We start from the raw sequence: 17619 nt of genomic DNA, 5'->3' as shown, positions 1-17619 counted from the left end.
TTGTCTAAAACGGTTCTTACAGCTCAAGTTGTGAAGAAGCTGCCAAGTGAAAATAAAGTGTTGTTTGAAGTGCAGGTTTTTTATTCAGCAGGAGTCATGCAATAAGTATCTTGTTTTGTTTTGACTTTACATGCACATCACTGTAGGATTCTTTCCTTGTGTTCTAGCCTGTTTTATTTCTTCAGATTTCTATTTTTTATTGTGCAAATGAACAGACAGACAAGCCAAAACGCTGGCTGTCACGCAAAGGGTGATGTCTCTGTCTGCACCCTCTGCAGCTCCTCTCTCACTGCCCTGTTCTGACCTCTGGTTCAGTTTGGTTCACTGACACCTGGGGCCAAAATAACCTGAACTCCTCCTAAAACCACCACACCCACATGACCTCCTGCTCTGTTTGACTGTTCAGATCTTCACCACCACCAGAGCCAGAGACACAAGTAGCTCATAAACATGCTTCTAGTAATGATTCGAAAACCCTGTAACGTAACAACAATCAAAAGAAGAAAAAAAAACTCCCACATGTGCGCACACATCTGCCACCACAATCACACACACATGCAAATCCAGGTGAAAAAACATCCTCCTGCCTGCTCACAATAGGCCGTGGGGCTGACAGCACTCATGGTGACATTTGATACCCTCAATCGCCTTCCTGCTGTTGATGGTCTGGGGTGCTTCCACTCATTGTCTGACACAGACATACGCACACTCGTAGACACACACAAGGACACATGCACACCGGTTCAGCCAAACATCTGCTGTTTTTAACCCCTGCTGGTTATGAGCGTGACAGGGGCAGGGGGCAGGGGGTGGGGGTGACACACGAGAGTGAGCAACTTCCAATTGACCTGAAAATAAGATCAACCTTAAAAAGTGGCAGTTTTTTTAATATAAAGAATAATAACAACATTGCCTCAAACTTAATATCCTCAACTTCCACTAGTTTGCAACTGTCTCCTCCACAACTTTCAGCGGCGTAGCCTATAGCTACAGCGTAAATTGGGGCGTGTTTCCAGGATAAACACACACTCGGTGTTGAAGGGGACGTGTGTGTTATGAAAACAGAGGCTGAGAGATGATGACGTGAGAAGAAATTACGTACATATCTCAGAGCAGACAGAGGAGAGGAGGGGCAGAGAAAGCAAACAGTCACACAGGGAGTTAGCAGGGAAATCTCTGGGGCCTCTAAGCCAATTACCGGAGCAGCATTGATTGAGGCAGCACTTTAAGGCCTCATCTACACAAGTAGTCCCTTAATACACTGGTCAGATGATGGGAGTGTCTCAACCACAAACCATGGGTAGATGACCATCTGCATCCATTACAACGGCAGTGAGGCCAACCTTTTTAAAGACGCTAACAAGACTAATACAGAATATTATAAAGTATTCGGTCTGAGCAGTGGTTGAACTTATTTTAATTAAAGTGTGTGTCACTCCATTTTCATGCTTCATGGCAAGAAATCTAATCCTGCTGAAATGGACAAGTACTGAATCAGTGTCTTCAGTCCTGATCATCTGACCTGGAGACCAAGGTGAGTCTTACATCCTGAGTGCCGTGGCTATGTTCAATCAGCACTTCCATCCCCCATTAAAGAGATTGCTGGCCTATAATGATTTATGAAGGGGAACAGAGAGAGAATCAATGTAACAGAGGCCATCAGATTAATGATTAAGCAAATAGCAGTCCCACTCCAGATCCTATCAGAGGCCGAGGTGCTGCTGAGAGCACGCCATGCTGTTGGAGGTTCAATTAACTATACGATAGGGTTGGTGAAGCTTCAGCAAAAAAGCTTCAGTGCCTCCTCTCACTTCCCACAGTGAAACAGCCATGCAAAACCATACAAACATTCAAACAGTCAGGACTCGCTACAGAGGAAGTGCCAAGATGATTTTCTGATGATGAAGTAGTAGAAATATATAGACACTTTTTGTTACTATATAGGCTATACATGCTGGTATACTCTTATTATATCTTACAGATCCTGATTTAATGCTACATTCTGCCATCTGCCACCGTTTCATTAATTCCTAGATTGTGTATTCAAATATATTACTTTGCCAGACAAACATCTCAAGACCCCAAACTATTCAGTTTCTGTTGAAAAGAAAAAACAAATTGTACAAATGGTCTGAAGAGCTGGAACGACGTAAAGTTTGGTGCTCAGTTAACTGACCATGAAAATAGTTGCTGATTCATTTTCTCTCGATTCACTAAATCAATAAATGCTCTAATTATCTCCATCAATATTTGGTCATGTGAAAAGAATATTTTTTAAAGGAAAATCATGATATTTCAAAGTATAAGGCATCTCATTTTATGTTTGGGTTTTTTTTTTAAATACAAAACGCAGGTTCCTCGCTGTGAGTGTTTGAATAAAGGGATGATGGAGTTACCCATTAAAGAGGAGAGGGACAGAGGACACAGAGGGAGAGAGAGGCCAGACACACAATACTGCTGCTGCCCAACACAACGGGCCATTCTTTCAGCTCGCGCCACAACACTCCTCACAGCTGAGTCCCAGCCGCTATTCTCCTGCTGTTCCCCCTGCTCCCTCCCCACCTCTCCCCTTTCAATATGGGGGAGAAGAATGAAGGAAAGGGGTGGGGAAGGGGGGCTTAAAATGAATAGTGGGCAAGCATATACAATCTCAAGCATCATTAGCTGGAAAATCTTGTAAAATTGCACAAAAGATGGCAAGGGTTTTGTTTTTCTTTCACCTACTAGAGACCACAGTTTATTGGAGGAACCGAGGTGAAATACAGGGGGAAGGAGGCTTTACCTTTAAAGAGCAAAGCTGAAAAGAGAGAGCTAGTACACGAGGAGGGGTGACTCAAAGAGGTAAGAATGAAGGGAAGATGAGGGGGGGGGGGGGGGGGGGGGGGGGGGGGAGATGTGGCCGCATTAGCCAACGGCAGACATTGGTAATAATGTCCTCTAACAGCAGGCGAGTGTGTCAACAGATTAGTGTTTAAATTCAGCCCCTAACCAAACACAATCTCTGACAGACAAACATGCATATGTGTGTGCACACACAGATCCGCCATCATCACAGACACACAGCAGAACACATCACAGCTCATCAATATCACACAACAGATCTGCATAGGCACTGTTTCCCACAGTCTCTCTCTATCTAAAAAAAAAACAAACAAACATAAAAAAAAAAAAAAAAAAAACACCTGCCTCTGTATTTCTGCCTCTGTCCGACTATTCTCCCCACCCACATCTCTCCCAATCTAATCCCGGAAGCCAGGGCATCACTCCCAGGAGATGAAGCAAATGTCACAGAATTACCTCTACACCACCACCGCCGCTACTGCTGCTGATGCTGCTGCTGCTGCTGCTGCTGCTGATTGTCACTCCCCACGTTATTCCACAGAAAAATTCAAAAAGATAAATCCAAGCAGGCTAAATTCTGCTCTCCCTCTTCCATCCAAACCATCCATGGATCACCCAGTTGCCTGTGAGTGAGTGCTACCTCACAGCTTTCGAGCTCATTCAGCCAGGCAGCTAGTAGGCAGCTGCTGTTTTTCTTCAAAGCTCCACAAGCAGAGCAAATTAGAAGTCCAACCCAGCTTAGAGGCTAAGCCAATGTGAGCTATTCACACTACAGTTCCTGTCTGAGGCCAATGGCTGCAGCCCCACATCCCCCGCATGCTCCCGCCCACCGCCTCCCTCCCCTCTCTCCCTCGCCCTCTCTCACTCACTCTCTCTCTCCTCTGTCTTTCTCTTCTTCAGTGCTCCTTCTCTTGCTTTTCTTAGCCATAAATATAGACTCCTGACATTACCTAACACATGGTCCTTCCTGATAAACACTGAGCTTCATGCAGCTCTCGTGACTGAGAAAACCTCTTCAGGGGTGAAAGCTGGGGTGAGGAAAGGATGTAGAGGGCAGGAGCACGGGAATGAGGGGATGTATTCAGGGTGCTCATGAAGATGGAGGGAGATACAGTGTCATATACCCTAAAAAGGTAGGAATATATAAATAGGAAAGCAAATATCCAAATTGTTCTTGGTCTGGGGTTAGCTTGTGCATATTTGTTTACAGGTGTGATTTGTTTACTATGTTTTGACTAGACATGAGAGCCTGGACTTTAGTTTTTTAGACTTTGGGAGATTAAGAGCCCACTGACAGACCAAGGGAAAGCTTGTGCCTGGCAGCACAGGTCCGTACCTGCATGGACGTGGAACGCTGCCCAGGCAACTTGACCACAAACCCCAGCAGCTGCCCGGAGGGAAGAGAACTGCAGCTTTTTGTTGGGATGCTCCAATCTCAGCCACATGCCCCGATTGTACCTCAGCTAAAAGTTAAAAACAAATAACTAACTAAATAAATAACACACAATTGTGGTGTGTAGTATTGTGTCTGTTGTACTTTACCTGTAAATGTAGGTACTGATAACCTTTGTTACCAGATGGTGGGCTACTTATAGGTGAGCCATGCAGTGCAAGTCTAAGAATAACATTGTTACCGGGGAATAGATGAAGGATCAGGTTGGACATGCTTTTGTTGGATTAGCACAAAGCTAAACTCAGTTTAGAGCTTGCCAACAAAAGTCACACTAGCGTAGCCTACACAAGGCTAACCTCAACTTAAAACACTGATATGTAAACTAAAGCCTGATAATTACATGATGATTTGTCCTGTGTGTTAAATTGTACTCCGTAGAATCTCTTTGTGTTAGTTTGAGATTGTGCGAAATACACTTTCTTGCAGAGAATTACACACATTTACCATGAAACTAGAGCAAGCGGGCCTAGTTTAGCATAGAGACTGAAAGCAGGAGTCACAGCTGACCTTGCCATGTCCAAAATCAAACTAGATTGGATTTAACATAGGCTAATTGCCGATCTTTAGAAGTGTTGTTGAAATTGTAGATGTCTGTTTCCATTCTTCAGCCATTAAGAGAGGCTGATTTGCTGCTTCTAGCTGTATGTTCAAAGAGAATAAGAGTAGGCTATTTCCCCAAATCCCCAAATATCCATAGCCCCATTGACAAAATGGCAGGACTACAGGATCATCCACACACTCATGTCATGCCAAGCTATTTTTTCATTTTACTGTTTTTACGGTTCGCAAAAAGGCCAAATGCAGAACTCCATAATTCTGATAATTTAATATTCTAACAAGCAGCAAACACATCAAATCACGGTCATTGTCTGAATTAAACAGGTTAAAAAACCTGAAGGAGATTGTAGGCTTTGTATCAATGGAGCAATCATTTATAAATGACAGTGATCCATTGATCCATTGATATTAGCCTTTGAAAATGTGTAATTCAAAGGCTAAAGTTGCTTTATTTTTAATAAAATTAAGGGATGCCAGATACTATCAGTACAGATACTGGCTGATAATTGTCAGCCAAAATTCACAGATAAGTCCAATAATGACATTCCTTGCTGATTACTAGAGCCAATTAGCCAACATTGCCTTGATTTTGCTCATTTTAAGTCCGTTTGAAACAACAACAAAATTGATTTTTGAAGAGTCATTCTGTTTTTGTTTTTGTTGTGCTTACAGTAGTGATGTTGGTTATATTATTTGGTTAAGTCAGAGGCAGAGGTATAATGTCAAATTAATCTTTACTGACATAGCCTTTCTTGACCTCAGGTGTGTATGTAAACTACTAAAAATGTTATCGATGCATCGGCATTGGTTATGAGAAGCAGATAGTTTATATTTTCGATATTGGTGGAAAAAATGTTATTGTGCATCCCTTAAACATCAAATAAAGCCTGGGGTAAGAAGAGTGTGCTCATCCACAGGAGTGAAGATGATCGAAACACAAGCAGCCATGTAAACAGAATACTACAGTGAGGAAAGTTAGGGCATATCTGATTCTAGATGAATCTGGGATCATCACACTCACTGCTCGGAGGCATCGAGGCTAACGAACACTCAGGAACTACAGCATGTATGCTAGCGGGCTGCCACAGTGGAACCACATCCAAATCATCACAAGACACTCACACACTGATCAGTCTTGTTAAGATTTCATGATCACAACAGAGAACCTTTGTTCAGTCAGTGAATTAGTGCAGTTCATTTCCCTGACCTCAAAAACAAGGCTATCATCACTGCACTCTGATAATAACAACAAAAAATAGACACACTATCCAGCTGTCTGGAAAATAGTTGTCAATCTGTAAACAGTGAGAGAAATTCACACCTGTTTTAACCAACAATCCCAGGCTCTCTTAGGGCGGCCAGTTTGGACGAAAGGATCGCTCTGGTCTGGGCAAACAAGGACTGGACTCCACAACAACCACACAGAGACAACTAGCCTACATAGATCTTTTCAGCAGTTGTGGGGCAAAATAGCAGCTCATTAATCAGAGGCTGATCATTTTAAACTGACCAAAGTGATTCTGGGGTGATACTGTCAACAATATTCACATCGGGGTTTTGAGTATTCGCAAGATCAAAAGCTTGAGCACGGGCAAGGTAATGTGAGGAAGTAGTTTACATTTAACATTTGTGATCATCGTTAGGATTGATTAAGTTAATGTACGACCAGGCTCAGGGTACAGCTTGTTCTAAACTGCAGGTGCAGAAAACAGAAACAGAGGTTGTGTTGTTGAAATGGTTTCTGCTGGATAAAGCATCATAAGATGCCTTTGAAATGGGCCTGGAGGAGATTGTCAATAACAAAAATGACATCAGAGACCAAAGCCTCCAGTGCCATCTTCCACCCACTTGCCAATCACACTCATGATAAAACTATAGCAGATCAGCTCTTCTGGCCTGTATGTGGTAGTGATTCATTTCAATGGTGACAAATGATGCCTGTTTGTAACTGTATCTGTAAAATATGCCAAATGTGGACACAAATACACCAACTCATGCATAAAACATAAATCTCACACACACATAGTCAATGTAAACACACACACACACAGTCTGCACCTGTCTTCATACATCATTACTATGCAAAAACACATATTTGCCCAGCTTCCTAATTGAGCTCGGAAGCCATCGTTTTTCCATCCCTCGTCTTTTCCAGAGCGAATCGTGTGTTAACGCAGCAGATATTTGGTCACATGAACAAAATCTGAGCCGTGCGTATGTGAAAAGGAGGCAAACAGAAGCTGGGGCCCACTCATCCGTTACAAGAATGAATGGCCATCATTAGCATGAGGCTCCCCGGCAGCACCCTGCAATGCAGCGACACACACAATGGCGAGTGCCACGCTTCCCCCTGCCGTTCCCCCCAGAGAAGCCCTTTTGTTTGAGCAGCATCTGGACCTGACCTCCATGCATTCGAGGCTGATGACCCCCCCCTCCCCTCCTCCCCCCCAAGCTTCTCATGTCTTCTTCTCCTCTCCTATCCTCCTCTTAAAAACCTGCTCTGCCTCTACAGCAACACCCCCCCACTCAGCTCCTCTTCCTCCTCCTTCCTCTCCTCTCCTTTCCTATACCCTGTCCGTTCTTCACACACAGATACCCTCCTCCCTCCCTCTTCCAGCTAAGGAGAACAGCCATCTCTTGCTTCTTGAAAAGAAGGTCTGTGTACTAGTGGGCCTTACACAAAGCCTGCAGGGTGAATTAGAAAACCAAAGAGGAAAAAGGACCAGGGCTACTGTCATACGGCCATCTGTCCCTCTGGGTTGGACGTGCCTGCCTTGAGTGTGCCTGCCCCCCTATTTCCCTCACATAATTCCCACCCCTACCCCCACCTTCCCTGATTCCCTTAGCCTATATACACAGCATCAACCACACACACATACTCTCTGCCATGCATACATCACAGGATTCAGATGGCGGATGACAGGGAGAGTGGAAAAAAGAAGAAGGAGAGAACGAGGACAGAATAAGGAGCTGCCACTTGCCTGGATGCAGAGCAAGCCCGGAGTCAGCAAATCAAGCCGTAATCCCTTTCTTTGTGTGAGCGGCAAACAGAGAAATTTGTCTCCAACAATGATTTCCCCGAGATCGGCAGTGGAGTGGAAAACAAGGAAGCAAGGGAGTGAAGGACAGCGAGGAGGGGAGGGAGAAAGAGAGAGCGAGGGAGCGAGAAAGAGAGAGAGAGAGAGAGAGAGAGAGAGAGGAGGAGATGGAGGGTGAGAGCAGCAGAGGCAGGGAGACAGTGGGAGCAGCTAGAGTGTGACAGAGAGAGACAGAGGAAGGCAGCAGCCACCGCCAAGCCACAGGGACGCTGACACTCACTGGAGGATTTGAAGTGAGGAGAGAACGGGAGAGAGAGAGAGCAGAGAGCAGGGAGAGGGAGAACAGGGAGAGATCAGGTGGGGGGAGGGAGGATTGGTTCGCTCTGTGGCTCAAACGGTGGGATAACGCCGAGATAACCCTCATCCCCAAGCAGCAGCTGTAGACGTGAGAGGGAAATGAATCCCACGAGAGAGCGACTTCTCTATCAATTGTGACATTTGCTGCACATGATAACAATGGCCATCTGTAGCAGTGGGGCTATGAAGCAGAGAGGAGAAGGGTGGGTTGACAGGAGGAGGAGGGGGGGTATGCTCTTCCAACCAATAAACCCACATTCACACACAGAGAGGAAAAAAAAAAAACACCTCGGTCAGTGGTGGAGGAGAAGGCACCTGTTCGAGTCAAACACGGTGGAGAGAGAGCAACACGTGCTCAGGAGAGGGGGAGGAGACACGAGAGACACCCAGACAAAGGAAACAGAGGGCTGAGAAGTGTGGCTTTTATTTGCCTGCTTTTGTCATTGTGCCTCGTCATGCCAAGAAAATATTTGCATGTGTGTGAGAGAGGGAGAGAGAGACAATAAACAGGAGGTGGCAGCGATAGTAGGTCACCATGCAATGGGAGAGAGAGGAGGGGTAACGAGTACAAACATCTCAGTGTTAGACTGGACAGCATTGTGTTGTGGTGTGTTTTTTTAAAGTCATTATCAGAAGAAACACACCAGGCAAACACACGGTCACAAACACACACACACACACACATTGACAACCCTATGGATCAGTCTGGTTATATTAGATCAACAAAAAACCAACGATAAGTTCATGTTTATCTGTGTAACCAAGCTCTGACATATTAGTCCTCAAAAGCTCATCAATGAGTCAACCTGGATGACACGCTCCTTTTTGTCCATGTACGTAGGCACTGCACTTTATTTTAAGTCAGTCCCACATAAACCTTCCTGCATCTGTAGCCACTCACTTATGCACCAAACTCGCATCTGAAAATAGTCCCCAACAAATCCTCTCTTCACTCCAGCTTGGAGTAGGCTATGTTGTTTGCTGGAGTGGCGTTTGCTAAAAACTACAGTGCCCTATGCTGCTTTAGGAAAATGATTCAGCAGATTCAGGGATAAGATCTATAGCATCAGAACGAATCAATGAGCTTCAAGCAGAGTGTCACAATCAGGGTAGAGAGGTTGTAAATAATTGAGAGATGAACTAGCATTGTTGGTTTTGGCCCTTTTCACAACATTTGTTGACAATAACAAAAAATATAGAATAACTCCAGCTTTATCTTTTAATGATTTATCACTACAGCTATAGAGTGGGCAGAGTCCATTATGCTGCCATTTAATGATTCTTATCTGGAAACACTGGCGCCTTTTATTTTAAGATATAAATCAGAAGAAGTGGAATATTTCCAACTAATGAATAATATGGGTAAAATTCTTCCTGCGTGGTTGTGCTCACGTGACAACACACTGTCCCGCTTTATGCCTCAAACAAAGAGAGTTTTTCAAATTTTTTTTGTTATTTCTCCATTTCAGCAGTGACTTGCTAAGGTGTTTTTAGTGGCTCACACATAATTGTTATAATTCACTTTTCAACCACTCGTGAGTGTTTACCTTGCATTGCATTTGTTCACTGTAGAAGACATCATTGGTGGAATAAGTACCCTGATCCTTTAAGCAAAAGTGAGAATGACACTGCAAAAAAAAGCTCAATTACAAATAAAAGTCAAGTTTTTTAAATTTTGCTGGAAAGAATACAGAATTATTTTTCAAAGTATCTTAAATGAAGAACTAATAATGGTCCCCTTCAGTTTGGACTAACATCTAGTAGCTGCTCCAAATTACAATTTTATTCTATTTAAACACTGCATTGCAACTTAATCTGTAACAATGAAGCATATTTTATACAATTATATGTTTTGTACCTAATTACTCTGTAACCATAGTAGAATTATATATGAAAAAACTCAAGTAGCCTAGTTACCTACCTCAAAATTGTACTTATAATAATAATACTGATGATGGCACATCTGTGCCTTCATTGTTTTTAGAATTTGATCTTTTCTTCGGAGACAAACTCTTTGACGTTGACTGAACTATCCTGCAAACTACCTAATGGATTGTCATGAATTTACATAGAGATATTCATTGTCAATCCAGCACCAACATGAAGTTTTGTGTGAAATGACTCAACAGCAGTTGGGTGCAATGCCATGACGTTTTTAGGATGAATTCAAATGACTTTGATAAGTTCTGACCTTTCTTGTAATGCTATCATCTCTGTTGTGTCAATGTAAGCACGCTAGCACTCTAACCTCAGATGGAGAACATATAAACATGAGCGCTGCAACATTGTAATAATGAGTAGCCTATGTCTGCATGTTATTGCACAGAGCATACAGTTGTGTTGCAGCCACAAGCATTTCTGGAAACATATTAATGATGAAACTGCTACAATACTGTTGGGTTTTGCTAATCACCAAAGCTAATGTAGCTCTATGAAAGTTTTTCATGCACATGAGGTTGTTTGTCATTACTTTTTTGTCAGTGAATTAGTCTAAATCATTGCACAGGGGAACACACTTCATTACAGCCACAGCAAAGCACAGTGAAGCAGAAACGATCTGAAAATAATGAGAAGTGTTTCAGTTGGGATGAACAAAAAGAAAACTAGAGTAAAACTCTGAAAGAAACGACTCCTGGAGCTGCACAATGTTCCTCTTCTCTATAATCTCCAACTGTTTATAACTTTAACTTCTGCTACACAGAAACAATGACCTTGTTCGTTTGAAGTATACTGAAGGCCTTTGCATCGTTATTTTAATGACTTACACTGGCCCACTAATGATTAAGTTTTCCCATTTTAACACATACATGGTAATATTTAAGCAACATCTCTTATGTGGTTCCCAAAGCTTCTGGCTCCTTACTTAAAATGGAGCTACGGCAACATATGGACCATTCTCACAGGTTACAACCTAACTGTGAATTCACACCAAAATCAGTCGGTTGCGGGCACTCTGGTCGCTGCATCGTGCTTCCCACCAGCTCTAGCAGGCGCTTGCAGAAGGCGGCCGGAGGGGTGGGACTTTCAAGCTGCGCTGCAGATGTGACCATTTAAGCTCTCTCAATTTCCCCTGCTGGGAGAATCCCGGTCTGCAATTGGCCTCTGCTTCAGCAGCGACACATAAAGTTGAGCTTCTCTCAACTTCAAATTAACACTCTGGTTGCTCACATTGCGCCACTTGCTGCTGACACATTGGACACCCTTTGTCGCCAGCGTTCAATGGACGGCTGCCGGCTGCTCTTGACGCTCATGGCGCTGTTAGTGTGAATGCACAGTAAGAGTGGTAATGGGTTGTGAGCATTGAAGAACTGAAGCGGTGGAAACATCCAGTAGCTTACTTAGCTTGAGTCCAAATGAGGTTAAAATAGACAATATGTTACTTTGTAGCCTATATAGAATTTAAGGAATTTCTGCGGCTTAAAAAAAAAATCCTAACATTATTAGATACTGTTAAAATGCCTTCATTATGAAAACATATTTAGCACTTTTATTTTATCTCTGTTCAACTTTAACATCATTACTGTCTATCCTCTGCACACGGATGCCTCCCCATCGTACTGTGATCTTTGCGAGAGCCCAACATGTTCATCACATAATCAGGCGGGAATCTATTTTCAATATATCAGAACATCATAATCCCAGGCAGGGCAATGGGGGAGGCTCAGAGAGGAGGATTTACCAGTCACATGGCTGAGTGCAAGAGAAGAACAGACAGCTAGAGATTGAGAGGCAGAGAGTGAAAAAGCAAAGAACAAGAGAAAAACGGAGAGTGGGGGGAAAATATATAAATCTCCTCTAGAAGCCACATTTTATTAAAGAGCAATGCAATGCAAACGCAAACGAGCACACGCTGGCACACAACCACACAGGGGGAAGTGGTGGTTTACGGGGATGATGATCCTTTTCTTGGCTGATTAAATCATGTCTATGCATATGTGTGATAATCAAAACAATTCCTTAGAGGGAAACACACACAATCTCTCCCTCTCCCTCTCTCTCTCTCTCATCACATCCCCAACAGATCCTCTGCTGCTTTGTTAAAGAACTTTAAGCCTCAAGCTTTTTGGACACCACAACTTAAGCAAAAGGTTAAAACACACACACAAACATGACAGTACAGAGTACAGTAGGAAACTGAACAGAGTAGAGCTTGGACTGTGTCACCCAACCACAGATCAAACTGTTTGTGACGTAACATAGCCCAGCTGTGGAGTCTGGCACTGTTGTGTGTTTGGCTCGGGCCGGGCTTTTTGTATATTTCACAGCTATGCGAGACAGCTGCAAAAACAGCGCTCTGCTGCGGTCAAGAAACGAGTGGCTTTAATGGGCAGTAATACACAACAAACACTACGGAGCCAGCGTGAGGGAAATGCCTGTTTGTTTCTGTTTTTCATTTGTTACAATCAGCGACGGCGACAATTTTAAATGATGAAAGGGAAAGAAAGAGTAACAGAATGATTTATGGGTGCGCAAAAGGGACAAATGAGATTAACAGGAGATGAAACAAATGAGAAAGAAGCCTAAAGGAAAGTGGGTCATGGTGGTAAAGATGATGCTAAAGAGTGGTTCAAGACACCACTCTCAAGCCAGATGTCCTGATTTAAGCATCCGCCATAACATCATAATATCTTTACTCACAAGGCACAGCATGGCGATACAGATTGGCCCGGATAGTCTTCTGCAGCTCGTGGTCGGGTGAGGACTTTTGAAACCTCAAGCTCAGGTAGTGCTTCAGGTCCTTGTTGAGCTTGTGACCTGGAAACAAGCAGACAGACAGAAACAGCTCAAGTAAACAAACCTTGACGTCTCTTTGCTGTTTACGTGCTGTCATTGGACCAAAAGGTGGGTCATGAAAGGTCACGACATTTCCATTGTTAAATGCTCCTGGAAGAGAAAGGCCATTTTTTACCCCTTAGAGCTCTAGTATGATTTACATTACTTACAATACAAATACAGCAGTAGATATTAATGCTAATTCCTTGACAAGAGATTGACAAGAGTAGGAAACACTCATATTGTCACACAAAAAGTCAAAAACATTATCCTGCTGGTGGTGCTAGATGCAGTCAGTGCAACACCAGAATTAATACTCTGGACACCATGTATGCACAAAACATCAAGGCAGTCAATTAAGCAGTTTTTGAAATATATTTTAACCTGGGGACCAACTGACCGAGTGATGTTGCCATCTTTAGAGTCACGCCACTGGCATTGCTGAAAAGCACCATCTGACTCATAGATGAATCAGGAATAAAGAGTGAGTCAACCTACTGGATTTCATCTCCAGTTTTTATCCATTTTTGTTAGATGGTAATTGTGAAAAAATAAAAAATTAACCAAGTCATTCAGTATAAGTAGAGCAGCACTATGTATCAGGATGGTTAATTCAGAGAAATATAGAGATGGAAGCCAGTTTGGGTAATTAATTAAACGAGTCTCTGATTGGCTGTAACTCTCAGACATACACCCAATCAGAGGTGCTGATGCTGCTGGCTGAGTTTGAACAGAGCTCAGGCGCTCACAATGGGGCCAGATGGTCAGAGCTTGCTCTCACGCCAGGGTCTCATTTAGGACCATTTAATGATCTCCAAATATATCATCCATGTCTGTGGGAGCTGGCAAGTACTTCTTAGGGGAGGGTGCCATGTCCTCCTGTCGGCCTCCGATCCCCAGCAGAAGAGTCTCTCCTGGCTCTGTGCTCCATAACGACAGAGTGAGTGGGCTGAGGGTGAAGTATTAGACACTCGTATTTAACGTGAAACAGCAAAAAGGGCGTTTTTGGCTGTGACTGAGTGAAGAAGGCGAGGTGGCTAGGATATAATGGCTGGAGGGATTTGATCAAATTGTTGAGATTTGATTAGGTCCAGCTTTGCAAATACAGAGCGGTGCAGTGCTGTTGACTGCTGAGCCTCCACCCACACCTCCTGCAGTAGCTTGTGTTTTTAGATCAGGAGGTTGAACAATAAATTAACAACACAGACCTCAGCTTCATTCTTTAGAAGTATTTTCTATGTGTTAAATGAACAGTTAAGATTGAGACACAGGATTCAACCATACAACCATTTATTTGTCAACCCTGTTGCTGAGAAATGAGATTAGTTTACTGTTAAACAGTTTTCCCTGGCTGGTAAAGTCCAGAGACAACTTGTTTTGTTTTTGTTAAATGTAGGCTAACTAAACATGTTCTGTTTCTGTATTACATCAAACCGTTGTATTGTAACAGTGTATTTCAAGTATATAAATGAACAACATAAAAAGTAACATATATTTGCTGTTGTGAATTAGTTGTTCATTGATAAGATTTAACCTTAAGATCTTAAAACTTGAACTACATAGAAGGTTTCCTTCATACAGTGGAGGAATAACTCAACATTTTATAAAAGAGGTGAATTGTTTTTGCTGGAAGTTAGTTGAGAGGATCAATATACCACTATAACATTTGTATGGGAAATATGCTGGACTCATCACTGAGCTTAGTTAAAAGACTGGGCTGTCTGTGTCTTAAAAGGATAGTTGAACATTTTGGCAAATATGTCTATTGCCATAATCCCTATAGTTTTGGGAGTAGGTTCATTACCTAAGCTGTTTGTAGAGACGCAAGTTGCTCAGCTAACGTGATGGAGGTACGCATGGTATTTCCACGTTTCCCTCATCAGTAAATACACAATCCAACAACTCCAAAACACGACCTACACATTCACCATGTAATGTAACAATGCGACACATGAAGCAAATACTCAGAACTACTTGCACTTCTGAAGTCACTCCCCCGAGCAACCATGTCTCGAAAACAACTCCGTCTTGTAATGTTACATTATTATTTCATAGTGTGGTGAATGTGCAGGTCACAACTTGTCCACGTCGTGCAGAGCTCACGTCTCTGCCCCACTGATCTAAAAACAGCTTGCACCGACAACTAAAGGTAATTAACCTACTCGTAAGAATAGGGATTATGGCAATAGGCGAATTTGCCCAAATGTTGAAATATCCCTTTAAGGTAACAAACCCTGCATTTCATGCTCATTTCATTCATGTTTGTGTAGCCTAAGTGCATAAAATTGAAAATTTGCTTCTGTATAATCATTTATATGCAATTTCTTGTCAGTTACAGGCTACTCACTAGTGACATTCCCAGTTTTTATTCTAAGCGAACTTGCAGCTGGCTTCTGCTTCGTATCTACAGCAGATACAAGAGACAGGACAGGAGTATTGTTTTTTTCATCTATTTCTATCTAGATGTGCTTCAGATTTGAGAGTCCATATCTTACTGATAGGACAGAGACAGGAAGTGCTATTGAGAGACTGGGAGTCTGGGAAACAGAGAGACAGAGCAGTGAAGCAGGTGAGGATGTAAAAATGCTCCAAAAGCAGAGGAACATCTGTCCCACGGTGCAGCCCTGTGGCCACAACATCATCATCCTCGAAACCAACCCGGGCTCTGATGCATTTTTCAATATGAATGCCGAAAGACCATCATTCAAAAATACTCCCACTGATAAATTTGTCACAGTATTAATAAAATCCAGGGTGCAAATGAGATTCAGAAACAATGCGAAGCTGATGTTATCATCAACAACAAACCTCATGGTGGTGGGGGGTATTTTTCCCCAGTAGTGGAAACACTGGTTGGTGGTCTATTTTGCTGTATTTTTCCATTCCTCTACGCATACACACATGCACTCACATTCACACAACCCACTGTGTAATTCAGTGCAAGCAAAGCACAGTCAGGTAATTGTTACCTAGCAACCAGCCAGTGCTGACGACCATCATTACAGTCCCTGCTAGGCAAGCAGCAGTCAGACTGTAAAAGGAAAAACACATGCACAAAACACACACCACACACACACACAACACACACAGACTTAACATACACAAGGATTCTTTCAAATGGCACATCTTCCTCTGCTCGGTCTCCATGTCTGTGGTGAGTTGATTTATATCAACAGCACCTCATCAAAAATAAAATATGATTGGATCACGCGCAGGCAGATACATCAGTGTTTGCATTTATTGCCGTGTCAGTTCTGCTGGCTCAGATGCTTTCCCTGAGATAGGGACCACTGTCAGGAACAACCCCCTCCTGTGGGTATGTGGAGCTAGCAGAGGGCGGGCCGCCCAGGTGTCCTGCTCCATCAGTGAGAAAGTCATCAAATATTCAATATTTATGAGGATTAAAGTCGTGTGGATCAGAGATTACAATCACACCACTGTGGTTGTGCTCCTATGTATCCAGTTCTGTGTTTACACAGTTTCTCCCTGGAGTGCGAATCATAAATGCCAAATAAATAAGCAGATGTTATGTGTTTGTAGCGTTTGGCCATGTTGAAAAGAAATACTAACTAATATCCAGCTTAATTCCTGGTCCAAACAGAAAGAAAATTCATGTTTTTGATGTTACACTTTTATCTGTGTCACAGTTTGATACATTTTCAGTAGGCCTACAGAAATAAAATGAGAGGCTCAGAATATGCAGAATGTTACCTTCAATTTAAAATAATCAGTTTTACTAACATTTTCTAAGGAATTTAAAACTTTGGATTAAAACAATGGTGTTTTTTCCCTTGACCCATTTAGAGCAGTTTCCCAGCAGCACGTAACAAAAAACAGAGTTTAAAATCTAACAAAAACAAGCAGATGGTGAGAAAACAGGAGATATTATCTCAGCTCAGCAACCACAACTCCATAGTGTTGCACAGTTTTTTGAACAATACACATAGTGAATTGTTCAATCACATGATGAATTGTCCAATTCACCATGTGTACTGAATGGAGATCCTTGTATTGTGTTCAGATACAGGGCATTGTTACTGGGAATGTGCAGCACATTCTCATGGAGTGTCTGCTAATCCACAGCACTGTCTCCTATGGACTGTATAGTCTGGACTGGTACTGGTACTGATTACAAAAGGTGCATGGACATTATTAGATTAATTCCTCACAGGCGTGTATTTGTGTTTCAATACCTCCTGTATGGGAAGATACTAATGTTTGAATAATGTTAAGTAAAGAGAGTAGCCACTCAGGAGCTCTTATACAGCACACACACAGTCCATCAGTATCATCAATATCAACATATTACTGCTAATGCCTGTGTCTACAAGTGCACTAAATTAATAGGCCACTGCAATTTGAATTGATCATGGTTACAAGAGCAACCATAGAAATATAACCACAAAAATAAGAAATAAGTATCTCTGATTAAAGAAAAAAAAAGACTATTGAGTTAACAGTGAGGCTAAATGCTAACAACAGCATGACAATGCGACAATAACAAATATAGTCAAGGAATTTCGTGGTTTTGCAGGTGTTTGGTTATAAACTATATGAAAGTGACATCAAAGTGTTTAAGCATGATGATGATCAACAGAT

The 17619-nt window shown here is 42.5% G+C and overlaps 1 protein-coding gene across 9 annotated transcripts in view; it reads right to left on the bottom strand.

Annotated features, from left to right (window-relative positions):
* LOC310988484 (membrane-associated guanylate kinase, WW and PDZ domain-containing protein 1-like) overlaps nucleotides 1–17619 on the bottom strand; it is a 90523-nt gene that overhangs the window by 47585 nt on the left and 25319 nt on the right. For 8 of the 9 annotated variants that reach the window (XM_083975099.1, XM_083975102.1, XM_083975101.1 and 5 more), the window contains exon 2: nucleotides 12886–13002. In XM_083975099.1, coding sequence (XP_083831225.1) covers nucleotides 12886–13002 — 117 coding nt within the window. Of the gene's footprint in view, nucleotides 1–3297; nucleotides 3429–12885; nucleotides 13003–17619 lie in introns of those variants that run through there. The other variant, XM_083975105.1, reaches the window with a different exon arrangement.

This window comes from Trachurus trachurus, assembly GCF_905171665.1.
Source record: "Trachurus trachurus genome assembly, chromosome: 7".
In the NCBI taxonomy this organism is placed as follows: domain Eukaryota; kingdom Metazoa; phylum Chordata; class Actinopteri; order Carangiformes; family Carangidae; genus Trachurus; species Trachurus trachurus.
This window is presented reverse-complemented; position numbering and strand designations above follow the sequence as displayed.